General features: G+C 42.7%; 2 protein-coding genes across 2 annotated transcripts; both read left to right on the top strand.

Moving 5' to 3' along the window:
* The first annotated feature begins 632 nt into the window (after positions 1 to 632).
* LOC144702904 (ribulose bisphosphate carboxylase small subunit, chloroplastic 5-like) lies at positions 633 to 1920 on the top strand. The gene is made up of 2 exons (XM_078574917.1): positions 633 to 1006; positions 1506 to 1920. Exons 1-2 carry the CDS (start codon positions 692 to 694, stop codon positions 1731 to 1733), a joined length of 543 nt encoding a protein of 180 aa, XP_078431043.1. The 5' UTR covers positions 633 to 691; the 3' UTR covers positions 1734 to 1920.
* A 20830-nt stretch (positions 1921 to 22750) lies between these two features.
* Positions 22751 to 27790, top strand: LOC144703313 (leucine-rich repeat transmembrane protein kinase family protein). The gene is made up of 2 exons (XM_078575461.1): positions 22751 to 24074; positions 27043 to 27790. Exons 1-2 carry the CDS (start codon positions 22817 to 22819, stop codon positions 27675 to 27677), a joined length of 1893 nt encoding a protein of 630 aa, XP_078431587.1. The 5' UTR covers positions 22751 to 22816; the 3' UTR covers positions 27678 to 27790.
* The last annotated feature ends 169 nt before the right edge of the window (positions 27791 to 27959 follow it).

Consider the following 27959-nt stretch of genomic DNA (forward strand, 5'->3'; position numbering starts at 1 on the left):
CACCCAGGATGTGCAGCTCAGATAAACAGTCACATGGCCTCAGCAACTAATGCGTGGCTGACGAATCTCAACGCTTTTCGGAGGAACATATAATTGACAGAGATGAGTAAACGCCATGTTTTCGGAGGAACTGTGTATATATACATACAAAGAACTTATGTTTTAGAATATAAATGAGACATCAAAATATAATATCAGTGATCTTGATTGGATTTGGGTGACGGATAAGAGGTAGATCGGAGCCACAAAAACTTCAGTGGGTGTTCACTGATTTTATTTTTTGACTTCTGCCTTGCAAGAAAACTCATGTCAGTTGTGCGTGCCTTTGGAAGCCTCATGTCTTCGTCTATTCCAATAAGAAATCTGAATTAACCTAAAGTAATGATTACGTACGTTCATTTTCATGATTTCTTACGATCCACCGCTTATCGCTAGTCTTTGTAATTGGACGGTGGCAAACTGCGGTGCAGTGTCGATAAAGGCTTCGGATTTGTGGTGGAAACTTTGGGTAACAGTGGGTCCATCACGGCATGATTCCAAAATGAACGGATGGTTGGTGAATGATCGAAGAAGATTGGCCGATGAGCCACCATCGGTGAACTCTCCGACTTCGCTATAAAGGGAAATCAAGAAGAAGTCCAAAACCAGGCAACTGAAGCGACGGTACACTCATTAAGAAGAGGGTCTAAAAATGGCTTCAGCCTCCATGGTCTCCACGGCTGCCGTGGCTCGCGCCGGCCCGGTGCAGTCACGCCTCGCTGCGCCCTTCTCTGGGCTGCGCTCCTCCGTGGCTTTCCCGGCGACCCGCAAGGCCAACAACGGCGCGGACCTTTCGACGCTGCCCAGCAATGGCGGCAAGGCCCGCTGCATGCAGGTGTGGCCCCCGGAGGGTCTGAAGAAGTTCGAGACCCTCTCTTACTTGCCTCCCCTCTCCACCGAGGCCCTCGCCAAGGAGGTCGAGTACCTCCTCCGCAACGGCTGGATTCCCTGCATCGAGTTCTCCAAGGTAAATAAATAGTCTTTCTCTCTCTCTGGCTATATCTGTATCTGTATCTATATCTGTATCTGGATTCCATGCATCGAGTTCTCCAAGGTAAACAAATAAAGAGTCTTTCTCTCTCTATGGCTATATCTGTATCTGTATCTGTATCTATATCTGTATCTGGATTCCATGCATCGAGCTATCCAAGGTAAACAAATAAAGAGTATTTCTCTCTCTATGGCTATATCTGTATCTGTATCTATATCTGTATCTGGATTCCATGCATCGAGTTCTCCAAGGTAAACAAATAAAGAGTCTTTCTCTCTCTCTGGCTATATCTGTATCTGTATCTGTATCTGTATCTGTATCTGTATCTGGATTCCCTGCATGAGTTCTCCAAGGTAAATAAATAAAGAGTCTTTCTTTCTCTCTCGCTGTATCTTTCTCTCCCTCTGCCCTTCTCCTCCAACTATACAGATGGGGTGTTGCGATTAAAGTTGGAGTATGGTGGGGTGTTTTTCAGGAAGGGTTCGTCTACCGTGAGTACCACGCGTCGCCCGGGTACTACGACGGGCGGTACTGGACCATGTGGAAGCTGCCCATGTTCGGGTGCACCGACGCGAGCCAGGTGATCGCGGAGGTGGAGGAGGCGAAGAAGGCCTACCCCAACTACTTCGTCAGAATCATCGGCTTCGACAACAAGCGCCAAGTCCAGTGCGTCAGCTTCATCGCCTACAAGCCCTCCGCATAAGCACGCCCTCGGTCGTCCATCTCAGAATTTTCAAGCCCGCACCGTCTTCTGATGCCCAGTTTTATCCTTTGGCTCTATCGCCCTCTCTGCATTTCCCATGAGTGTAAGAATTGAGAAGAGATGTAATTATGAAGTCAAACTATTCTGAACATTGTGGCGACGCCTATTTGTGGTGGTATTATTGTGACCTGTGAGTTGATCGACATGGTTGGCTTAGTTTAGGTATGTCTTTCTCATGATTACCAAGGCAATGTTCAGTAAAAAGTTAGTGGAGCATTCAAGAAGAGGTCTTCCAAATTGATAACCGTATTCAAAACTCTGGTCTCCAACGGTTGGTAGAATATACGTATAAGGATTTAATGAGTAATTCAGTATACTCTTTTCTTTGTTATGGAGCATGAGCAGTAACTTGGCAACCCATGGGGTGGAGACTCTACGTACCCATTCAATTAAATTATGCATCATTAATTGAACAATATGATGATATTGGCGATCAATTTGAAAACCTATATAGGATGATGAAAATCTCAACACAGCAGACTCAAGGAGCCAAAAAATTACAAATTTGACATAGGCGTAGGCTAATAGATCCATGTTTTATGAATACCATTTCACTTCTTTCTAAAATGTTCGATTGCCCAAGTTGCTTTTATTTCATCCAAGCGAAGCCCATAGAACTCAAGAGAGGTTCGTTGGTGGTAGTGGCAGCAAAGGTGTGTTAGTTTTAGTAATGGCGGTGTGTAACAATGGGTCGTTAGAGCCTAAATGAATATATGGCACCATATACACTGTTCATACATGGTTTCAAGCCAAGATCAAATATCTAGTTTATAATATTCCACACTGATAAGCCTAAAATTTATTAATCAAATTCAATTAATAGTGTAGTTAGAATTAGGCTTATACAATTAATTTGTAATGTTTACAATTAATTAGAATTGAAAAATATAGGATGAGAAAGGGGTCAAACCACATTTAATTTTGAGAATGAATAATGATGTACTTTGTTAGATTGTAGAGGGTAAAAAGACTAACCTACCCTCCAAATTTTGGCACATTCGGACTGTTGGATCTTAAGATATCCCCATTTAACCCTCAATTAACATCAGCCCTCAGATTGAAACCATTGTGCAAGCTATTTATGTCCGTTTAATTATGATAACATGCAAATATGGACATTTCTGTAATTATGTCCGTTTAATTATGATACCATGCAAACATAACACATATATTTGTGTAATATGCGCCAATGTTCTAAGCTAACTTGAAAATTATTGCACACTACTTCCAATGCATTGACAAATTAATAGTGTTTAAATGTACATTTTACTGAATTCGGTCCCCACTATAGAAAAACCGCCATTTGTGTCGTGAAGAGTTCCGGACCCCTCTAATTCTCTTTAATATCCATTTAAAATACTTTTGAGTCCTGAAATTGGAAGGGAAACCACAAGATGTTCTCTAAAATGTTTTTGCCTCAGTCTACTTCAGCCGGCAGTTCAAAACATGGTATCTAAAATCAATATCAATACATGTTACCTCGTTGTGTGCGGGGTAATCCCAACACAAAGTCCATGGATATATCTGTCCACGGATGTTCAGGAATTGGCAGAGGAGTATACAGGCCTGTTCTCAACATACTAATCTGTAAGTGGTTGAACCAATTGATTAATGACCCAATTCCAAGAGACGAGGTTAGGGTTATAGTTACGGCTTGTCCGAGACGTGGATGACGGATGCTACGGGATGAAGTTTATCGCGTTTCACGTCTCAATTTTTAGAGTTTCGTCTAAATCATCCTGTCCAAGGCCCCAGAATGGGATGGTTATTTCATTCATGGAGAAAGAAATCGTCCCGTCCAAGGCCCCTGAACGGGGCGGTTATTTCATCCATAGACGAAGCAATCGTCCCCTCCAAGGCCCCAGAATGGGACGGTTATTTCTTCCATGGACAAAGCAATCGTCCTGTCCAAGGCCCCAGAACGGGATGGTTATTTCGTCCATGGACGAAGCAATCGTCTCGTCCCAGGGCCCAGAACACACGGTTACTTCGTTCATGGATGAAGCAATCGTCCCGCCCATGGCCCCAGAATGGGACGGTTACAGTTTGGTCTCTTAAGGGGTCAGGGTCATGTTGGTTCGGGTCGAATGGGTCGAATCGATTGGTTTTACCAAGGAAAACAAAATAATAATAACGTAGTTAATTAGAGACTTTGCTTTCTCTCTCCTCTCTCCACCGCCACCCAAGTATTTGGGCAAGTCTCATCTCTATCTCTCTCTATCTTTAGATCGATCTATCTATCTCGTCGCCATATATCTCTCTCTATGTTTCTCTCTCTTCTCACTCTCTCTCTCTAAATATTGAAGGGCAATTTAACTCTGCCCTCGCTTGTTACCGCCGCGCTGCCGCCGGATTATCTCTCTATCCATAGGGTAACTTTCTATCTGTCGACCTTCTCGGTGTATCTATCTATGGGTGTTTATCTCTCTCTCTCTCTATCTCTCTTTTGCTATGTTTATCTCTCTATCTCTCTTTCTCTATGTTTATCTTTCTATCTCTCTTTCTCTATGTTTATCTCTCTATCTCTCTTTCTCTATGTTTATCTCTCTCTATCTCTCTTTATCTATGTTTATCTCTCTCTCTCTACCTCTCTTTCTCTATGTTTATCTCTCTCTATCCCTCTTTTTCTATGTTTATCTCTCTCTTTCTCTATGTTTATGTCTCTCTCTAAAGATTGAAGGGCCTCCGCCGGTAACTCTCTATATCATCAATCTACCTTCTCTCTGTGATTCTCTCTCTATGTTTCTTTCTCTGTCTGTATATCTCTCTCTATTTCTCTCTCTGTGTGTAGGCATGGGGGATTCGAACGGGTCGTTCGAATTTCAATCGGATCGGTTATTTGAACGATCAAATCCGAACACCGATACGTCTATTCAGATCGGACCTCAACCTGATATGCGCATCTGGTTTAGATCGGATTGTTCGAACAAGATGGATGTTCGGATCGAATGTTCAAGCTCGATTCGATTCGAACACGTTGTTTGAATCGGTCAAACAGTTTGAACAAATGGCCGATCGAACACTAACGAACCAAATTTTTCGTTCGAAACTTTCAATCGAACACAAACAAAGGGTCTGTTCGATCGAAAGATTCAAACAGATCAGTTGGAATCGGCAATTGTTCGTTCGAATCTTTCGATCAAGATCGAACAATCCGAGCCGACCACCGATGCCTATCTCTGTGCATATATCTCTTTCTTCTCTCTATATATACCTCTCTCCTCTCTTTGTATATCTCTCTATCTATCTCTCTATGTTTCTCTATCTCTGTGTATCTCTTTATCTATTTCTCCCTCCATATATTTATCTCTCTCTTTTGAACGTTTGAAGGCCAATCCTCCACTGCATTTGGGTAACTCTATCTCTCTCTCTATCAGTCTATCTATCTATTGATCTATCTATCTATCTATCTTCTCATATGTCTCTCTCTCTATTTCTCTCTCTCTGTATATAATATCCCTCTCTGTATATATTTCTATACATACATCTCCTCTTTCTGTATATATCTCTATGTTTCTCTCTCTCTCTGTACATCTCTCTATCTATCTATCTCTATTTTTTTCTCTCTCTGTATATAATATCCCTCTCTGGTGGCGACGACGTCAACGCATCAACACCGTACGTCAACGCATCGACACCGGATGCGCCACCAACGTCATCTGACACGCCGAGCATGTAGACTCGTCATCGACATCAACCAAATAACATCAAGACTTTGGACATGCCAGCACCACCTCCCGAGACGTCCTGCATCATGACACGTCGTCAACGACCAATCCAGAACTGCCCTTTGACGTGAAATTATTAAACGTGAAATGACTAAAAGTTTTATTTTTATGTCATTTCCCATATTTTCTCTTTCTTCCAAGGCCTATATGAAGGCAAAAGCTGTAAGAAACTTTTAGGCAAGTTATTTTCAAGAATTGAGTTATCTTCTTGGAAGACTTGGCCCAACCCTAACCCTGTTGAATCTTCGTCTCTTCTGCTCCCGCCATCGACGAAGAGACATCTCTCCTCGCCACCCACATGCATGCCGGTACCCGCACACACCAGCGTCCGCCAGCGCCCCCGCACATGATAATCCTAAAAACGTGTGTAAATATGTCATTGATTTGGCGTTTAGACTTATACAATAAAAATCATGATTTCCCTTAATCATTAAATATAGAGCAAGCAAGGGGTCAAACCACAGGGAGGCAACAAACAAGAATTTTTATCCTATTTCAATGAATTAATTTTACAATTAATAAATCTTAATTATGCTTAATAATATTTTTTAATTAATCAAAATCAAGTAAGACTTAATTTTGATTTTAAATATTTCGGTCAGAAAGCTCAAGATAGAAATATTTGAATTTTAAGATCAGATAAATTCAGATTATTAATTTCCCAATAATTATAAAATTTTAAGAAAATTTTTATGAATTAAAATTGGGAATTAAATAATCAAGAAAGGGATTTTTAAATTGGACTTGATGGATGAATTTTCAATTCAAATTTTATTTTTAGGTTTTTTATATATTAAATTAAATTCCTAAGCAATAAAAATCAAAATATAGAGAGAGAAACTAGAGAAATTAACCTAGAGAGATAAAGTGAAGAATTTGGGGGAAAGATGAAATCAGGCCCTAAATTAAAAATCTAACAATGCAGAAATGTTCTAAATTGATATAGAATTAAAGATCAAAAATCAGATCTTGAATCAGAATCAAAATGCAGTGCTAATTTCATTCAAAACCAACTTCTAGGGCATGTACATTTCGGCCATGCCTTGGCGTTTTATAATCGTTCAAGAAGAATATTGAAATACAAATCAGAAACTTACAACCTTGAGTGCAGAATCAAGAAATGTCGACTTCCAAAGAATCCCTTGTGTCCTTCCTAGCCAAATCCTTGGAGAGAGCTTCAAAAAGTGATTTTCACCCTTTTCCAGACCTCTATTTAAAGATCCAACCATCTGGATTGTAGAGGGAGAAAAGATGAACCTACCCTCAAAATTTCAGGTCAATCGGACGTCTAGATCTCAAGATATCAAGGTTTTAGTGAGGATTAATCTAGGTCGTTGGATTTATTTATCTCTCCTCCAAGAAGGTAGGAATTGGCATTTTTCTATTGGTCTGCATATTTTTTCTCGTTTTCTGCCTTCTCGGATCGCACGCTGACACGTCGTTGTGTGTGTCCACAGCGCGCAATCACTTGCAAATGATTCCGACGTTTAAATGGCTAGAAACGCTCCACGTCACCCTAAATTAATTAAAAAAAAGAAAAGGACAAAAGGCTTCTTTCTATATATTTTTTTTATTTTTTTCAGCCGTAATTTTTGACCCACATGCGTCGTCGATTTCGCGTGCATTTAATGCACGCGGCGAATCGACGCCGCATGCACGTATTCACGTGTGTCAGTTAGCGCGTGCATTTAATGCACATGGCTAACCGACGTGGTAGATATATAAAAAAAGAAAAAATATCAAAACATACCTTTTTTTATTTCCGCCGATACGCCGATTTTGTTGACTTTTCACCTAATAATATGCTCATATGGCATCGCGATTTGCGATGCCATGAATAGATATGGTCGTGCGGTTCGCTTTGCGCGAATCTGTGCGATTTGTGCGTTCTGTTCGGATTTCCGAACAGACAAACTCTAAAACGAACCGCACTTCGCACAGACCCCTGTGCGGTTTGTTTGTGCGAATTGTGTGATTTAAAAAAAAGAGAGAGAAAAAAGCGTTTTAGGTCCTCCTCCTTGCCGCCCTCTGTCCTCACTCCCTCCCCACTCCCTCCGTCCTCCTCCTTGCCGCCCTCCTTCTCGTCAGTCCGCCCTCCTCTAGGTCTTCCTCAACCCTCGATCTGCCCTCCTTGCCGTCGCTCTCCGCCCTCCTTGCTGTCGGATCAACCTCTGCGAGGTAAGGACTCACCCGTTCTCTTCCTCTCCCTCTCCCTCTTCTTCTCCGATTCTCTGTCTCCCCCTCTCTCAATCACTCCCCCTCTCCCTCTCCCTCTCCTTATTCTTCTCTCGTTCACTGACTCTTCCTCACGCTCTCACTGCCCCTATTCTTCTCCACTTTTCGATCTCCCACATTCCCTCTTACTCTCCCCTCTAGGCCTCTCCCTCTCCCTTGCCAATGTCACGGTGTATATTCATCTCCAATTCTCTGCCCCTCACTGTCTCTCATTCATTCTTCCTGCCCCTCTCCCTCTCCCTCTCCATATCCATGTCTCCCCCTCTCACGATCTCTCTTCTTCAGAAATACTCTGTGCCACCCTCCTCTCTCAATCTCTCATCCTCTCTCTATCTGTCTCCATGTCTATGTCTCTCTCTGTCCATCTTCCTCTTTTTCTCCAATTCTGCGTTGTCCGTTCTGTCAATCACTCTTCCTCTGTTTCTCCCTCTCCCATCGCCAATCTCTCTCCCTTTCACGGCGTATATTCATCTCAAATTCTACCCCCGACCCCATCTCTCATTCATTCTCCCTCTCCCTTCCCTCTTCCTCTCCCTCTTCTCCTCTTATTCTCTGTCTCCCCCTCTCTCAATTGCTATTCCTCTTCCTCTCCCTCTCCCTCTTCTCCTCCAATTCTCTCTCCCCGGTCTCTGAATCACTCTTCCTGTCCCTCTCCCTCTTCTCCTCTACCTCTCTCTCCCCCGTCTCTGAATCCCTCTTCCTCCCCCTCTCCCTCTCCCTCTTCAGCGAGTTCTTAGTCTCTCTCTCTCCCTTCCTCTTCCTCTCCCTCTTCTCCTCTTATTCTCTGTCTCCCCCTCTATCAATTGCTATTCCTTTTCCTCTCCCTCTCCCTCTTCTCCTCCAATTCTCTCTCCCCGGTCTCTGAATCACTCTTCCTGTCCCTCTCCCTCTTCTCATCTAATTCTCTCTCCCCCGTCTCTGAATCACTCTTCCTCCCCCTCTCCCTCTCCCTCTTCAGCGAGTTCTTAGTCTCCTCTCTCTCCCTTCCCTCTTCCTCTCCCTCTTCTCCTCTTATTCTCTGTCTCCCCCTCTATCAATTGCTATTCCTTTTCCTCTCCCTCTCCCTCTTCTCCTCCAATTCTCTCTCCCCCGTCTCTGAATCACTCTTCCTCTCCCTCTCCCTCTTCTCCTCCAATTCTCTTTCCCCCGTCTCTGAATCACTCTTCCTCCCCCTCTCCCTCTCCCTCTTCAGCAAGTTCTCAGTCTCCTCCCTCTCCCTTCCCTCTTCCTCTCCCTCTTCTCCTATTATTCTCTGTCTCCCTCATTCAATTGCTATTCCTCTTCCTCTCCCTCTCCCTCTCCCTCTTCTCCGATTCTCTGTCTCCCCCTCTCTTAATCACTCCCCCTCTCCCTCTTCCTTACCAATTCTCCGGCTCCCCCTCTCAATTACTATTCCTCTTCGTCCCCCTCTCCCTCTCCCTCTTTTCCGATTCTCTGTCTCCCCCTCTCTTAATCACTCCTCCTCTCCCTCTTCCTTACCAATTCTCTGTCTTCCCCTCTCAATTACTATTCCTCTTCCTCACCCTCTCCCTCTCCCTCTTCTCCGATTCTCTGTCTCCCCCTCTCTTAATCCCTCCCCCTCTCCCCCTTCCTTACCAATTCTCTGTCTCCCCCTCTCAATTACTATTCCTCTTCCTCTCCCTCTCCCTCTCCCTCTTTTCCGATTCTCTGTCTCCCCTCTCTTAATCACTCCCCTCTCCCCTTCCTAACCAATTCTCTGTCTCCCCTCTCAATTACTATTCCTCTTCCTCACCTCTCCCTCTCCCTCTTCTCCGATTCTCTGTCTCCCCTCTCTCAATCACTCCCCTCTCCCTCTTCTCCTCTTATTCTCTGTCTCCCCCTCTCTCAATTGCTATTCCTCTTCCTGTTCCTCTCCCTCTCCCTCTTCTCCGATTCTGTCTCTCTCCCTATCACTCCCCCTCTCCCTCTTCTTCTCGAGTTCTTACACTCTCCCTCTCTCAATCACTCCCCCTCTCCCTCTTCTTCTCCAATTCTCTGTTTCCCTCATTCAATTGCTATTCCTCTTCCTCTCCCTCTCCCTCTCCCTCTCCTTATTCAATGCTCTGTCTATACTGTTGGTCGTTAGGTTATCGAAACTCTCACTATTTGTATGGTTTTTGTTAGCATCCGACAATATTTCTGCTTCGGCAAGGATTAGGCTGAGCATAGGGAGCATTTCTGAAGTCCTGTGGAAAGCTGGTTTCTTAGTTTCTGGTACATTTTACTTCTTTAATTTTATTATGTTTTGTGCTGTTTTTCTTGGGTTTTCCAAACAATTCCCTCCTCTTTACGTTGTTGTGAGGCACTCTCTATGACGTAGGACGACTATGGGATGGACGATTTAGGGCGGATGACGAGGCTATGGGTAGGAATGGGTTAAGGGATAAAACAATCCACAGAAATCACGGTCGATTCTCGGACTTAAAACCGATGAAATCTGGTGGTGCAGCTCCGACCCTTATCGAGGGCGGGAGTACTGTCTTCCCCCACCGCGACGATGCCTAAGCACCGAAATCAATACCTCGAATTCACGTCGCGAAGAAACACTCGAGAAAAGGAGAGAAGAAGAGGAAATCCAAGTCTAATTCTGACGGCGGTGGAAACTTCCCGAGAAAATACTGAGCGGAGAACACGTCGACACCACAGGGTTCAGGTATACCTCAGCACCGTGGTGCGTGTAGAGGCTGCAGGTAATTCTGCTCGTGGCGACGAAGGCGGCGTGATACTGGAACGGGCGCTCCGGGCGTTGTCCGGCCCTGGTGGACGTTATGAAGCGGGGACGCCGGGTCGGGCGCGACGAACTCCCGCGCGCGCGAAGCGCGCGAAGGGTGCGCGGAGCGCACGGAGCAGCACGGAGCAGCGCGCGCGGAGCGCGGAGGCACGCAGCGCCGGAGTGCGGAGCGCGCGGAGCGCCTGCGCGCGCGCGGAGTGCCGCGAGCGCACCAGCGCGAGCGCGCTTGAGGCGCGCCGACGGCGCGCAGCGCCGCGACAGCGCGGAGCGCGCGGGCGCGCGCGCGAGGATGGCAGCGGTGGCGTCGCGGTCGCGGCGTGTGACGCGCGGCTGCGCGCGCGGTGATGACGACGGCGGCAGCGGGCGGTGGTGGCGGCGGCGGCGACGGTGATGACGACGGCAGCGGCGGCGGCGGGAAGGTTAGGGCAAGATGAGGGTAGGGCAATCCTCCAAGAAGAGTTAGAAAGAAAACTCAATTCTTGAATTATGATTGCCTAATGAGTTCTTGAAACAAATGACCTTATATAGGCCTTGGAGGAAAGAAAATAACTAGAAAATAAGACGCAAGAAAGCGTGCATCACGTCACGCCAAAGGGCAGTTGTGGATCTGCCTTTGGCGTCGTGTCATGACGCGCGTGGACGCGTCGCGGGTGGTGACGTGGCGGGCGCGGTTGTGGCGTGTTGACTTCTTCGTTGACTCCTGTTGACCGAGGTGGGTTGACTTCTGTTGACTTCATCTTTGGATCCGTAACGTCTGTGTTGACCCCGACTGCCTGCGGTGATGTGTCCCAGGCTGATGCATTGGCGTCCTCGCCATCACTCTATGTTCGTCAAATTTTCTGGTTGTATTATTCATTACTTAATAAGACACATTCATCCGAAAGTTTTAATAGTCCAAAATTTAAATTTTTCTGTCTCTATTGCCGTCTTGAATTCATTCAGTACTGATGTCTGAGACGACATCACAATGAATGGCTGCTACCCTTTATTTAAAATTCATAACCATGGTATTTGAGCTAGAACTATGACACAAAGAGTGAACTTTGTCGTATTGTAGTTATCTGTGTCAATCTTAGCCTCCCAATTGATGTATTTATCTTTGTCGTAATTTAGGATTGAACTTGTAGCCTAAGATGCCTAGAACACATCAATCGCATACATCTGCTTCATCCGAGAGCTCTGCATCAACAGAGCGGAGTGTTGGCCAAGGCCAAAAGAAGAGGAGAAAGAACGAATGCGCTGCCCGGGAACACTACACAGAGGTGGCGCCTAGGGTTTTCACATGCAATTTATGTGCTGCTCGGACTAGGGGTCGTGCAGTGACAGTAGAGCAGAACAAGTATAGTTGTAGTACAGTGCTATGGCGACATTTACAAAATGTGCACCGTAAAGAGTATAACGCACTGAAGGCTCATGAAGGGAGCTCTTCCAACCATCTCTCTGTGGCGAGCATCTTTGATCGACAAAGTACAGGAAAATCGTACTTCACTGGGCGCACGTCAGAGACGACAAAAGAGGAGCTTGTACGGTTTATATGCCAGGCAGCCGCACCGTGGAACATTGTCTGCAAGAAATACTTCATACGACTACTGCGCTACATCGCACAAGAGGAGATCTCGATCCCATCGACAAGGGCTGTGAAGGAAAAGGCTTTCAAGCTTTACACTGAGTTGAAGAGTGGTATTCGCGACCGACTAGAGGGTGTTGAAAAAGTGGCCATTACTTTAGATTGTTGGACGTCTGCCAATCGAATCTCATTTTTAGGACTCACCGTGCATTGGGTTGATGCAAAATGGAAGATGTGTGTGTGTGTCCTCGCTATACGTCAGTTGGAAGGCTCGCATAGTGGGGAGTGCTTGAGCGAGATTGTGCTGGAGGTTCTTGTCGATTTTAACTTGAGCACAAAGGTCTGCGCGGTGACGACGGACAATGCATCGAATAATATAACAATGATGGCGACATTGGAATGAGAGTTGTGCTCTGTGAACCCCCGTTTTACTGCAAAGAGACATGTGTTGTGTATTGCGCACGTGATCAATTTAGTTATGCAGGCCGGACTGAAGGCGCTCGATGTCGTCGACGAAGGCCCAGAGGCAACCTTCATTGACGAAGTCGACCTCACTACAAGGTGAATATGTCAAACACGAGGAGGATCCCGATAGATTGCCCTACAAGGTGGAGCTCAACTTTCAAAATGCTCCGTGGATGCATTGAGAAGAAATTCGTCATCGATATGCTGCTATCAAATGTGCTTCACAAACGTTCTTTACTTGACGCGGAGTGGGACCTCATTGAAAAATTTGTTGACTTACTGAAACCACTGCAACAAGGTACCTCTGTCGCAATTCGGAGCAAGGCACCGACGTTAAATGAGGGTATAGTCATTATTAAGGGTCTGATGAGGCACCTTGAGCGTATTAGAGTGGGAATTACGGAGTCCTCCATGCTTCCTGTTGGACACGCTATGTCTGCCAGGCAACGGAACGCCTTATCTAATGTTTGTTCAGGTATGCGGGCGAAGTTAGAGAAATATGTCTCCTTACTAACACAAAATGAGGCGTTCACTATTGCCTCTCTACTGGACCCATCCATGAAGCTTCGCTTGATTGATCCACATGCGAAGAATGATGTACAGTCTACTGTTCGCAATATCATGTAGTCCCATTCGGTATCCAGGAATGATGGGAGTCGATCCACCAAACGATCTGCTCTATCAACGACGAGTGACTTCATACAAATGGAGCTAGAAGAACTACTAGATCCCTCTGAACTACCGCAAAGAGTTGATCTAATTGAGGAGCTCGACGTGTATGCGACGGCCCCCCTAGCTTTTGGCACAGAGGTGTTGCATTGGTGGAAGACGACAGGTAATATTAAATTTACATTTTTCATAGACCTTATTGCGTATATGATTAACTTTTCTCTCATAACAGGTCAGATTTCTTACCCAACGTTAGCGTTGGTTGCAAAGGAGTTCCTAGTTGTGCAATCGACGAGTGCAGCATGTGAGCGTCTATTCTCAGAAGGCCGCCGTGTAATCAACTATAGGCGATCGCGACTCACAGCAGAGAGCGTAGAAGTCCTAATGATGTTGAAGTCATGGTACAGCAACGAAGATTTGAGAGCGGATGAGGACGAAGATGGTGATGAAGATGATGGGCCAATCGACATTCGTGTCGACGCATCGTAGAACAACAAGGTCAGTGCTTCTTACTCGTCAACTACCCTCTAACAGAAAATATGCCACGATCTCAACTATGAACGTCACTGATATGTTGCCTATTAATATTCAAGCACATAATGGTCCACAAAAATTATTGCTCTTACAGTTGAGAGTTTTCATATATCCTCGTTTATTTCTCCTTTAAAATGCTCCTTGACTATCATGTTTGTCTGATAAAGTGTGGTCCGCTCTCTGTTTGACTCCCTATTGGTTTCAAGCACAATTATTTATGCATGTCATCATCCATCACATACATATTATGACGTCTCCCAAAAATGCAGGTATATCCATTGCAATGGAGGGTGCAGGAACCAGATGTAGGGGCGCCCCACGGAGAAGTGTGGGGCTTCTACGACGACGACTGCAAAAGCAACCCCAAGACCCGAATGTTACTGTCATCAACTTGGACTCCGAACCGGACGGTGATGATGTCAACACGCGCAGAAACAATACAGATGGTGAAATCCTCGAACAGTTTTCCCCAATTCAAGAGCAATTCATTATGATCGGCTATCAACGCATGCTTACAGAAATTGTTTCTTTCGTGACAAAAGACTTCAACCCTGCGACAAATGTCGAAAGAGTTTTGAATACTGAATGGGATGACAGCGAATTTTGGGAGTGTTACAACTTCACTCTCGCAATGATTGATGTTATCAAGAAGCACATCTGTCGTTTCGCCTCCCAACTTTGATGTTCTATCAACTAATTTGGCACTTGGCAGGACATCTTTTACCTTTCCTAAATGAACTTGGACTTTTCCATATGTAACCATTTCCTAAATGCACTTGGACATCTTTTAAGTAGTAATTGTCGTTGTGTGTGGACTCATTCATTTTTTCATTGTAACTTCCAGCGAATAATAACAACTCAGAACAAAACTACTTTGACCTCAAAAATTAAGCCTCAAAAATGCCACATTTACTTTTAACAATTAAACAAGTGTGGTAGATTAGTAAGATAGTTTAGTAGGGTTAGTTTCTTCATCACTCTCAATATTTTAAAAAAAAATTAATCACTAACTTATACATTAATAATTCTTTTACCACTAAAATTTCTATTCTTCTAATTGTAAATTTTAATTAAATTTATATTCGCACTTGTCATCTGGAATATATATTATCACTTAGAATATTATTAGTTCAGTATACTATCCTACATAGATTTTATGTTGTCCCAACTCTACCCAATTTTATGCAATTTATAACCAAAATATCCAATTTTTCCACTTCATGTGCGAATTATGTTCGGTTTGTGCGAATTTGTGCAGTTTGTGCGAATTCGTGCGGTTTGTGCGAATTCGTGCTTCTGTGCGAATTTGTGCTTCTGTGCAAATTTGTTCCTTTTGTGCGAATTGTGCGAATTGTGTGAATCTGTGCGAATTGTGCGAATTGCGTGTTCTGATTTTTGCACATCAAACGAACAGAATAGAGAACAGACCCCTGTACGGTTTGTTTGTGCGAATTTTTTGTGCGAATTAAACGAACAGAACATAACGCACATGTCTAGCCATTAGGAGCTAATAATGCTCTTTCTATATATGTATATATATATAGACGCATCCACATATTTGCCCAAATTTTAGGCGAATGATGTGGATGCCCCCTTTATATTTTATTATAAAAAATGCAAAATAAATAGCATATGTATTATTTAAATAAATAAAAATCATTTCTTGGCTATAGAATGGTTAGAAAATTATATAAAAATATGGAAAAAAATCTTAAAAAATAGGAAATGCCTTACCAACCTTTAGCCAAGCATTTAAAATCCTGTAAAAATAATTCTTCAATGAATTAGGTTAAATATCATATAAAAATGATAAAAATTAAAAAAAATAGTAAAACAAAAGTGTAAGTCATTTATCTCCATTTTAATATGATAACATGCAAATATGGTCATTAAAACACATAAATATAATGTAAAATTCATCAATTAATCATGTTAATTTGCAAGTTATCAGCACACCAGCGCCCGCCAGTCTCACGCGTGCGCGCGTTCCTTTGCGCACGCCACGCACTCGCCTCGCCCGAGCACTTCGGATCGTCGAGCAACCCGGCCAAACCTGACCAAGTCATTGCCAGGGACGCTCAACGCCCAGAACGCCAAGCGCCCCTCGTCAATCAGCGATACGCCGAGAATTCCCTGCAGCCTCGACACGCACTCCGGTGCAGAGGTACCCCTGAACTCTTTGGTGTCGTGTGTTCTTCATCTAGTATTCCACGAGAATTCTTCCACCGCCATCGGATTTGCTTTGAATTTCTTGGAATTTTAACGACTAGTGGATTAGGTCTTTCATGAGTTTTTCCCGGGAACGTGAATTCGAAAGTATGGGATTTGGTGCTTAGGCATTGTTGCGGTGGTTGAAGACAGTACTCCCGCCCTCGACGAGGAAAGGGGCTGCACCACCATTATTTCATTGGATTTAAGTTTGCGAAACCGCTCGTGTGGATTTGTGGTCTTATTTATCCCTATCATTCCTAAACCAATCCTGTCCCAGCACTTGTCGCCATCTTTCCCATTTCATCAGTTGTTTGCATCCTTCGTCTAGTTGTCCTGCATCACTCTCTGTATATATTACTATATATATCTCCTCTCTCTATATATCTCTCTATCTATCTATCTCTCTATGTTTCTCTCTCTTTGTATATCTCTCTATCTATTTATTTCTCTGTATATCTATCTCTCTCTCTTTTGAACGTCTGAAGGCCAATCATCCATTTCATTTGGGTAACTCTCTCTATCACTCTACTATTTATCTATCTTCTCTCTATAGGTCTCTCTCTCTCTATTTCTCTCTCTCTGTATATAATATCTCTCTTTTGAACGTTTGAAGGCCAATCCTCCTCTGCGTTTGGGTAACTCTCTGTCTATCAATCTATCTATCTTGTCTCTATATGTCTCTCTCTATGTATATCATTTTTCTATGTTTCTCTGTACGTTTCTTCTCATGGTCTCTCTCTCTCTCTCTCTCTCTCTCTCTCTCTCTCTCTCTCTCTCTCTCTCTCTCTCTCTCTCTCTCTCTCTCTCTCTCTCTCTCTCTCTCTCTCTCTCTCTCTCTCTCTTATTAGTATATAAATTTATTCTGTACCTCTCTTTCTCTTCCCCAATTTCTTTTTTTCTATATTTTCTTCCTCTTCTTTCAAGTGCTTCTTGTTGTCAGCAATCCAAATTACAAAATCAGAAACTTTTTAAATAAGATTTACAAACGAGCTTGGCCTAAACTTCCTTGTTCTTAAAATAAGTGAAAGATTATACATTTTAGATGCAAGAAAACATCGTGCTTGGTCCACAGAAGTATACTAAGAAAAATCAGTGGCGAAACTTTTCTCCTCTTAATTTTGTGTTGTTTGTTGTCACTTTATTCTCCAGTTTGATGATAGTTTTGTTTTTTCTCCTTCATTTTTCTGGCTTCTGAATTCATGGGGTTTTTATATTACATGCAGGCACATACTATGAAGTGAACGGCGAAGTCAAAGGCCGAGGCATCCAATGCTGATTGAAGGTTTGTATGCCGTGATTTAAATAGTGGTTTGCCCGTCCGGATACTGATATTGGGATTTTAGGGAGAAATCCAATATTCACTTTGACCAATATCGGGATTTGAGATGGAAATATCATATTTTGATTGCTCCAGTACTGATATCTGATATCAAATTCAGTCCTTATGTCTGACTGATCAAATATCTGTCTGATATCGACACTGTCATCTCATACCTTCATCATTTTCCCCGATAAAATTTATTTTCTACAGATGAGTTTAGGTGCGTAATTTAAAGATTTAGTAGTTCATATGTGAAAGGATATGATCTTAGACCATAATTTAAATGAGTAAAGTTATTAATTACTAAATTTATATTATAATCTTACCATTTTATTATACTCCAGGTTAATTTTTTTAATGAACCAATTTCATTTTACCAGTCAAATCATGTGATCATTGTGTCTATTGCTTGGTCAATACCGCCTAATATATTGAAATGTTATATAAAAAACCAGACATGGAAGTTTTAATTTTAACTTATCATTTTTTAATACATTATATTACATTTATCTTACCCATTTATCTTTCCTTTAGGTTTCTATTTAGTTGTAAGTGAGACATGTTTTATAACTGTGTCACCTCTCTGTTTTGTTTCGTTCAGGGATAATTGTGTCCTGTTATTTATTACTTTGGTATTTTCAATATAATATGTTTGATTATTTTCCCTCAGTCTTGGAATTACATTCATTGCAATTGAAATCTCATATTTTTTACTTTTGCTACGTGTTCTCTTGCGAATAAATATGAAAAGCTGTTAGTCTATGATTGGGGCATTATGGCATTGTGATTTGTGATGACATAATTTCACCTTTAAGCGAAAACTAAGACAATCAATCATTGTGATTGCTTTTGATTGGTCACCATTCAATCTAATAAGATGTCAACATATGGTGGGCACAATTTTAAGGTGAAATGAAGGACCATAGGAAGACCATCATATCTAATCCTATACAAGTTTGATCTTATCCATCTATTTGCAATCCTATAATTTAATCCTAGCCATCTATTCTCGTGAGAATAGGATACATGTATGATATTTACTAGTTTAATGGTTGTTGAGACTGACATGGTTATTTCTCCGACTGCGCATGAACTGATGTTCTGTAGATGGACAAAATGGAGCATGAATCAAGGGCTCTGCCATAGAAAGAAATCAGTAGGAAGTTGATATCCGTTGTTGATCCATCATTTTTTTTCAGAAGCAAAAAGGTTAGTATTTTCTTACTCACCCAATTCTCATAACTTATGAGTTATGATAATACTACACATTAAAAAACATCAGATCAGTATATTAATCACATATTTTATGTTTCTGCATCATTTCTATGCTTCAGGATTTTTACAGCGCCATTAATCCCTAAATTTTCTCCGGCGTTATGGTCGGACTCCATTTTCAACTCGCACACAATTTTTCCCCTCAAAATTGTTACAAAAGTAGTTTTTTCCACATCTCCCTTTACATCTACCTTGCTTCACAGCTGTAAAATTGGTGAATTTTGTATGTGAAGTTTAGTTTCTAAATTTCACTTATGGGTTAAGTATCAACCGACAATAATGTTTAATGTATTTTAATACATTTGACCTTTAATATTTAAATTTCTATCTAACGTGAAAACTATCAAGCAGAGAGCTAGTTGATATAATCAAAGTTGATCACTTTGTTTGGTCACTTTGAAATCAAGGTACCTTATCAATACTAAAAATTGTACTGAAAGGATGGTTTCAATTCCATGACATGCTGAGTTTAATTCATAATTATGAACGAGAATATAATGGACATAACTAAGTGAGGACATAAGGAAGGACGTTCCTCACTAAGTGAAAATGTTTCTTGAAGAGAAAAGGGCAAAAAATGCAATAACTTCCAGATAAATCCCTCAAGCCAGGAGTAATTTAAAGGTATTTGCAGATAAACTGTGGCTGTGCCATGAAACCGAACAATTCAAATGTTGATGATAAACCCAAGCGCCAAAGTAAGACTGTGGCTAAATGAGTAGCTGTGAAGAAAAAAGATTGTGGACCAACTCCTTTGAACAGGACTCAAGACTAGTTGCAACAGGCAACAAATCATTTTGAACTTAGTTCTTGCTCTTTTACCATCTCCTTCGCTGAGATAGTTATGTAGATAAATATTTTTCTTGTTACAAAATTAGGACGTATATCAAATTTAGTATCCATATCACACAAATATCGTTTCACACATTCTTATAAGCTGCTTCAGTTTTTCTTGGGTTTGTTAGAAGAAAGCTCATTATTTTCGTTGGCCTCTAAATTGAAAAATCATCATTGCCGCATGTATATCTCAGTCTTGTTTATCTCTTCATTAAATTCTACATAAATATTTTGCACCATAAAAAGGACAGAGAGGTGATGACTATTTCCATAATCGAATTTTCTCATGCCAATAAAATATTTTATTATAGAGGTTTTTTAGAAGTTTTTTGTCAAAAGTTAAACACAAAAATGATAAGAACTAACTTCACTACAAAAATGATAAAAACTAACTTCACCACAAAAATTCAAGCCATCTTTATGTTTTTTCACAAAAGAATGCCACAAAATTTTAGTTGACACTTTCTACTATAACCGATATTTTATTTCAACAATCCCTCAGAATGACCATCAGAAGCTGGAAAATCAGTTCAACAATTATCCAGACCTCTCTACAGGTTGACTGAAATAATCGATATTTTATTCTATCGTATCATCTTTTGAGTGTTAATCAGTTCAATAATTATTGTATGAGTTAAAACAATAATAATATGGAAACTAAAAGAATAAGAATGTAAGATCTAAAATGGTTATTTTAGTAAGGGCTGATGCTACAACATCTCTCCTCTTTACCTCTCTCTTCTTCCCTCGTCGCTCCTCTCTTCCTCTCTCCTTTCTCTTCTTCCCTCATCTCTCCTCTCTACCTCTTTCCTACCCCTCTCTCTCCTCTCTCTCCTCTCTCTTCTTCCCTCGTCTCTCCTCTCTACCTCTTTCCTACCTCGCTCTCTCCCCTCATCTCTCCTCTCTCTTCTTCTCTCATCTTTCCTCTCTACCTCTCTCTCCTCTCTCTTCTTCCCTCATCTTTCCTCTCTACCTCTCTCCTGCCTCTCTCTCTTCCTCCCTCATCTCTCCTCTCTACCTCTCCCTACCTCTCTCTCTCTCCTCCTTCTTCCCTCATCTCTCCTCTATACCTCTCCCTACCTCTCTCTCTCTCCTCTCTCTTCCTTTCCCATCTCTCCTCTCTACCTCTCCCTACCTCTCTCCCTCCCTACCTCCCTCTCATATTTCCTCTCTACCTCTCCCGACCTCTCTCTCTCTCTTCGCTCCACCTCTCTCTCTCCCCTCTCCTCTCTACCTCTCCCAACCTCTCTCTCTCTTCTCTCTGTGTTTCTCTCTCCCCCCTCTCCTCTCTACCTCTCCCAGCCTCTCTCTCTCCTCTCTACGTCTCTTTCTCTCCCCTCTCTTCTCTACCTTTCCCAACCTCTTCTCTCATCTCTCCTCTTTTTCTCTCTCTCGGACAGCTGAGAGAACATGGTTTTTAAGCAATTCCCTTAAAAGAAGTGTAAATTTGCAATTTACAAATGTTTTTAGGTCTGGGAAACTACTTTTCATTAACTGTAAGAGCTTACATACATGTCGCTAAATCTGTGGACCCGCAAAGCGCATTAAATGAACGGTCTTAATCTCTGTGGGGACCACCTTTGAATCTAGGACTCTCTGACACCGCCACGTGGAACTGTCCCAGCCGTAAGATCTTGTCTCAACCTTAAATTTTTGAAATTACACATTTTATCCTCAGTCCCTGATTGAACCTCGAATCGCCCATTTGTCCAGCTTGTGATATTTTTACAAATTTTTGCCTCATTTTTTTGAATAATTCATAGTAAGAGATATGATATCCATCAAGTGTATGTAATAATGTGGGACAAATAATTCCTATATTTTACACTTTGCCACTTAATACGCATGTCATATGGTTTAATTCCGCAGAAAATAAGAATATTTTTTGAAAAACACGTCTAAGTTTTGAGTCAATATCTGTTTTCATCTAGGGAAATATTTCCTACACAATCACGTTAGGGAACAATTTTCTCAAATTTTTAATTAATTCACATTTATTTTACTGACAAGCCTGCTATACGTTTATAAACTTTAGATTACTCACTAGGTTTTGAATATCTCATCTCTTACTATGAATTATGATTTCAATTTCAAAGTACAGCTCACGAAGTTTGAAATATTCACAAAAAACATCAAATATACTCAAGGAAACTATCTTAGACACGATCAGAGGTATCCTCTTGGCATTTTAACAAACGCCCGTCGATCTGGAAATAAACTTAAGTATATATTCCCGTTTATTTGGAAACATTACTTTCAATAATAACTCAAACGTTTTAACTTGTAGAAGCTTTGAAAACGTATAATATGAGAACGATCAAAATATACTTCAAATAGACAATGAAGTCATCTCCTCTCCTTCAATCTAGAGAGAAAAACAAATAGAAACCAATAAAAATCTCAAAATATCCAGTTATTCCCACGAATAAGAGCAATACCCCTCTCCCCAGAGATCAGTAGGGTTAGCCACCTTCATACAAACCCATCTCTGCTTCAATTTAGACAGAGAAACATACAAAACCACCAAAAATCTCAAAAATATCCAGATATTCCCACGAATATGATTAATACCCCTCTCTCCAGAGACCAGCAGCATTAGCCACCTTTCAAAAAACCTATCTCCTCTGCCTCAGTCTAGAGAGAAAAAAAAGGATAAAGCAATACGAATCTCAAAAATATCCATATACTCCCATTAATATGAGCAATACCCCTCTCCTCAGAGAACCGTTGGGTTAGCCCCCTTTCAAACAAATCTAGAGAGAGAAACAATTAGAAACCAGTAAAAATCTCAACAAAATCCAGATATTCCCACGAATATGAGCAATACCCCTCTTCCCAGAACACAGTAAGTAGGATTAACCACCTTTCAACCAAACCCATCTCTCCTTCAATCTAGAGAGAGAAACATACAGAAACCAACAAAAATCTCATAATATCCAGATATTCCCACGAATATGAGCAATACCCTCTCCCCAGATGGCAGTAAGTAGGGTTAGCCACCTTCATACAAACCCATCTCCTCTCCTTCAATCTAGAGAGAGAAACAAGTGGAAACCAACAAAATCCAGATACTCTCGCCACTAATGAGCAATACTCCTCTCCCCATAAGACATAGGGTTAGGCACCTTCATACAAACCCATCTCCTCTGCTCCAATCTAGAGAAAGAAATCTCAAAAATATCCAGATATTCCCACGAATATAAGCAATACCCTTCTCCCAGAGAAGAGTAGGGTTCGCCACCTTTCAAACAAACCCTCTCCTCTCCTCCAATCTAGAGAGAGAAACATACAGAAACCAACAAAAATCTCATAATATCCAGAAATTCCCAAAATATGAGCAATACCCCCTCCCTCTCCCTAGAAGACAGTAAGTAGGGTTAGCCACCTTTCATACAAACCCATCTCCTCTGCTTCAATCTAGAGAGAGAAGAAGAAGAGAGAGAAAGAGAGATGGGTCAGCGCCGGCATTTGGCCTGCTGCTGGTATCTACTGGCGGCGGCGCTAACGGCGGCGGCTACGGCGGCGGATATGGCGGCGCTGCTCCAGTTCAAAGCGACGGCGGACCTCGCCGGAAATCTCGCCACGTGGAACGCCTCCGACGTGTCGCCCTGCGGTTGGCCCGGCGTCGAGTGCGGCGCCGCCGGCGGCGCCGCCTCCGGCCGCGTCATCCGTCTCGTCCTCGAACGTCTCTCCCTCTCCGGCGCCGCCTTTCCCGTTCTGGCGGCGCTCGACCAGCTCCGCCTCCTCAGCCTGAAAGAGAATCTTCTCTCAGGCGGCGTATCGGATCTATCTCGCCTGGCGGCGCTCAAGTTCCTCTTCCTATCAGGCAATAGATTCTCCGGCGAGATTCCGGCGGCGCTCCCCCCCAGAATCTACCGGCTAGATCTCTCTGACAACAACTTCACCGGGGAGATCCCGGCCGTCGGATTGACCCGGCTACCGCATCTGCTCACTCTCCGGCTCGACCGGAACCGGCTCGGGGGCGGTCTGGCCGGGCTCGACCCGCCCGGTCTGACCGACTTCAACGTGTCGCTGAACGGGCTTATTGGGCCGGTCCCGCCCGGGCTGGGCCGGTTCGGGGTTTGGGCCTTCGCGGGTAACCCGGGGCTCTGCGGCGGCCCGCTACGGCGCTGCGCCGCCGCGGTGGCGGCGGCGCCGCCGGTGACGTCATCCCCCGGGGTGGGCCCGGTTGTACGGCGGCGGAGGATGACGTGGCTGGCGGCGGCGGGGTTGGCGGCGGCGGCGGCGGCGGTGGCGGCGTTCTGGTGCTTTTGGCGGAAGGCGGCGGCGGGGTCGAAGCTTCTAGAAGGGGAGAAGATCGTGTACTCGTCGAGTCCGTACGGCGTTGGGCCGTACGGTGGCGGCGCCGCCGGCAGGATGGTGGTGGCGGCGGGGACGCGGCGGTTCGAGCTGGAGGAGTTGTTGAGGGCGTCGGCGGTTATGCTGGGCAAGGGGGTGTACGGAACGACGTACAAGGCCGTTATGGAAGATGCCACCGTAGCAGTTAAAAGGCTGCGCGAGGCGGCAGTTGGCGGCGCTGGCGGCGGCGGCGGCAGCGGCGGAAGGGAATTTGAGCACGTGATGGCGGCGGTGGGAAGAGTGAGGAATGCGCACGTGGTAAGTCTGCGGGCTTATTATTGCGCACGTGACGAGAAGTTGCTGGTGTATGATTACATGCCTGGGGGCAGTCTCTTCTCGCTGCTTCACGGTGAGTTGAATCGGTTTTTTTTTTCTTTTTTTTGGGGGGGAAGTTTGTGGTTATTTGTTATTGGTGACGTTTTGTGATGTGTTTTTTTTTTGCCTGGGTTTCGGGTTTTCTGATTTGAGTGAGTTGATGGGTTTGATCTTGAATGATTTTGGGCTAAGTGGCCGGATTGATTGTTCTTTTTTCCTATTTGGTTTGTAATGAATTGTTTTTATTGATGTTTTATGGAAGTGCTTTTCTTTCCTGGATTTGAGTTTTCTGATTTGCTTGAGTTGGTGGGTTTGATCTTGAATGATTTTGGGCTAAGTTGCTAATTTGTTTGTTCATTTTTCCTATTCGGTTGGTTATGATTTGTTTTTATGCAAGTTTTATGAAGTGTTTTTCCCCGGATTTTGAGTTTCTGATTTGCTTGAGTTGGTGGGTTTGATCCTGAATGATTTTGGGTTAAGTTGCTGATCTGTTTGTTCATTTTTCCAATTCGGTTTGTTATGTTTTGTTTTTATGCAAGTTTTATGAAGCGTTTTTCCCCGGATTTAGAGTTTCTGATTTTTTTGAGTTGATGGGTTTGATCTTGAATGATTTTTGGCTAAGTTGCTTTTTTGTTTGTTCATTTTTTCAATTCGGCATGTTATGATTTGTTTTTATTGAAGTTTTATGGAAGTGTTTTTTCCCGGATTTTGAGTTTCTGATTTGTTTGAGTTGATCTTGAATAATTTAGGTTTCAGTTTCAAATTTGTTTGTTCATTTTCCCAATTCAGTTTCTGATGATTTATTTTTATTGAAGGTTTGCGAAATGTATTTTCCCGGATATTGAGTTTCTGATTTCTTTGAGCGGATGGGTTTAATCTCTATTGAGCCTAATCTCCGTTACTGATTAGTTTGTTCGTTTTCCCAATTCAGTGTCTGTTGATTTATTTTTATCAATGTTATATGAAGTGTTTTTCCGGAATTTGGAGTTACTGATTTGTTTGAGCTGATGGATTTGTTCTTGAATGATTTTGGTCTGAGTTGCTGATTAGTTTGTTCATTTTCCCAATTCAGTTTTATTTCTATCAATTTTTTGTAATTTTTCTTCGGAACTTGTCTTTGAAGGAAAACAGGGGAGATCGCACAAAAATCTGATTTTCTAAAATATTTCCCCGAATTTAGATTTCCTGATTTGTTTGAGCTGACCTATTTAATCTTCGATAAGGCAGATCTCAGTATCTGATTATTTTATTCGGTTTCCCTGTTAAGTTTATGATGTTTTATTTTTTTCAATTTTTTTGTAAAAAGGTTTTTTGGTCTTACCAATTTAATCGTGAAAAAACCAGATCTCAGTTATTGATTACTCTACTCATTTTCCCAAAATTATAATTACAGTGATACCCGATGCATAATTAGGATTGAAAGTGCTTTTATTTAGACTGAAGACATTAGTATTTATTTTAGTTAGCCTAGTCGCGTTGGCTGATGAACAATTATGATTTAGTCGCTTAATTTGTTTGGATTGGCGGACTAAATCCTTGCTTAATTTGTTTGTTTCACGATCAATAATTTATTTCCTGCATTCGTTTATTTTTATGATGATTCAGTGACTTCATTGGTTTGGACTAGACAAATAAAATTTTATTTTCCCCCGAATTTTTTTCTTATAAATTCAGCAGACCGCATCGGTTGATGAACAATTATGATCATGTAGATTAATTTGTTTGATCTGACAAATATAATCCTGAAATATCCAGATCTCATTTCCCCGTGAATAACTTATTTTCCTAATTTTTTTACAATAAAGTATCCAGATGAACAATAATACAGATCTTTATTTTTTTGGACTGGCAGATGAACCTGTCAGATCTCGTTTCCTGATAAATTTATTGATTGTGAAAAAACTTGTGATTATAAATTCCGTACGTTTATTTGGTTGGACTGAGATCTCATCTTTAACTTCCAGATCTCGTTTATGGATTCGTGAATCATTTTCCTGAATTACTTGGTTATAAATTACCGAGATGAGCAATTTTTTTTTAGTACCTTGATACGAACCTTGATCTAGGTTCGTATCGGGAGGAGGTTGGAGGACAAGGTAAGGTAGAAGTTCCCGGGGTAGATAAGAGTAACGGGAATGGTCGGGGGACGGCCGAGCAGAGGGGGTAGGGATCGGCCGAGGACGAGCCGGCTGAAGATACGGTGAGGAGGAGAGGGGAGACAAGCGACTTCTTCTTTCTTCTTGGCTGCCCTCCTAAAGAGAGGGCATCCCTATTTAAAGGGAAATACATAATAGCAAATGTCTAAAATGCCCCTGTGGGCTAAATGACGAAACTACCCCTAGATAGGTTTAGGATCCTATCGAGGATCCTATCATACCTCAATTTGTTTGAAATGCCAAATACTATCCTGAACTAGCCAGATATTGTTTTGCGATTATGTTTCCTGGAAGTTTTCGTTCATTCCCTTTCCTACAGTTTTTCCAGTTTTAGTTTATTTTATTTTAGGACATTTGGAGCGTGTGCCGTTTAAGTAATATTTAAATGCTTACATTTCACTGTTCATTCTATCAACCCTTTTGTTTACAAGCCATCATTCTTACATTCTCCAATCACCTATTACTACTATCGTTGAGCATACCCGCACACTTTTGATTCATTCGGAAACAAGTGTTTTGGTTCTTGTGTTGGCTTTTGAGTTCCATAATGTTACAATTTTGCGTTCATATCCCTGGCACAAACTCTCATTTTTATTTCCACTCGTTATTATAGTTGGGCACATTTATTTACTTTGTCTGACAAACTGTCCCCCGTAGTCTCCCAATTGCTTTTAAGACTCAAAACACCTCAGTTGGAAAATAACCAGTGCCATTGTTTATCATACGCTGATGCCCGCAATTTTGAGTTTATTTAAATCATTAATTTAGACATTGTTAAGTATAAGCTGCTGTCCCTATTCTTGACCAGATTTACTTATGAATAAACTATTACTTGTGTTTGAGCAGGGAACAGAGCTCCGGGGAGGACGCCACTGGACTGGGCTACACGGCTAAAAATAGCAACAGGCGCCGCCAAGGGCCTGGCTTACATCCATGAGCAATGCCTATCGCCGAAGCTCGCCCATGGCAACATTAAGTCCTCCAACATCCTCATTGACGACTCCGGCGCTGCCCGAGTGGCAGAATTTGGCCTGGTGGCGCTCATTGGTAGTGTCGTCGCAGCCACTGCCAGGGGCAATGGCTACAGAGCACCAGAATTGGCGGTGGCTGAACCCCGAAAGGCGGCGACTTCTCACGAGGCCGATGTTTTCTCGTTTGGAGTGCTGCTTCTGGAGCTGCTAACTGGGAAATTGGTGACGGCAGAATCACCAGAGCTGCCGCAATGGGTGCAGTCAGTGGTGAGGGAGGAGTGGACATCAGAGGTGTTTGACTTGGACCTGATGAAGCACAAGGATATAGAGGAGGAGCTAGTGGCAGTGCTCCAGATTGCGATGGCGTGCACGACGACGGCGCCGGAGCAGCGGCCGACGATGGCTGACGTGGCGAAGATGCTAGATGAGGTCCATGACAGCTCACCACCATCTCATGACTCCTTTGCCTCTCTATCTGACTTTGCATGTGATGCTGGTAGCTCCTACTGATCACTCAGTTCTTCTTTTTGCCCTGTCCTTGCTGGTTTAAAAAGAGAGGAGAGAATGATGGGGTGGGAATTATATGAATATATGGTGCATGCATATGATGTTCTTTTATTTGACATGCAGTGAAAGGTTGGGTGTTGGTGTTCTTGGATATGGCCCAAAAATAGGAAGCTATCCCTGACACTTTGGAGTTTTTAGTGAGTGTGATGGAAAAGGGCAGGAATTTCAAACAGGGGAACTAAGTTTAGGCTTTATAGGTAGGAATCAAGTAGCATTTTTGGGGTG

Source organism: Wolffia australiana, chromosome 5 (assembly GCF_029677425.1).
Source record: "Wolffia australiana isolate 7733 chromosome 5, ASM2967742v1".
Lineage (NCBI taxonomy): Eukaryota > Viridiplantae > Streptophyta > Magnoliopsida > Alismatales > Araceae > Wolffia > Wolffia australiana.

Excerpts from the sequence above, each read along its gene's own strand:
- LOC144703313 (XM_078575461.1), top strand. The coding sequence starts at position 22,817 with ATGGGTCAGCGCCGGCATTTGGCCTGCTGCTGGTATCTACTGGCGGCG. Across the intron at positions 24,075-27,042 it reads TCTCTTCTCGCTGCTTCACG|GGAACAGAGCTCCGGGGAGG; the intron begins GTGAGTTGAATC and ends GTGTTTGAGCAG.
- LOC144702904 (XM_078574917.1), top strand. The coding sequence starts at position 692 with ATGGCTTCAGCCTCCATGGTCTCCACGGCTGCCGTGGCTCGCGCCGGC. Across the intron at positions 1,007-1,505 it reads CCTGCATCGAGTTCTCCAAG|GAAGGGTTCGTCTACCGTGA; the intron begins GTAAATAAATAG and ends GGTGTTTTTCAG.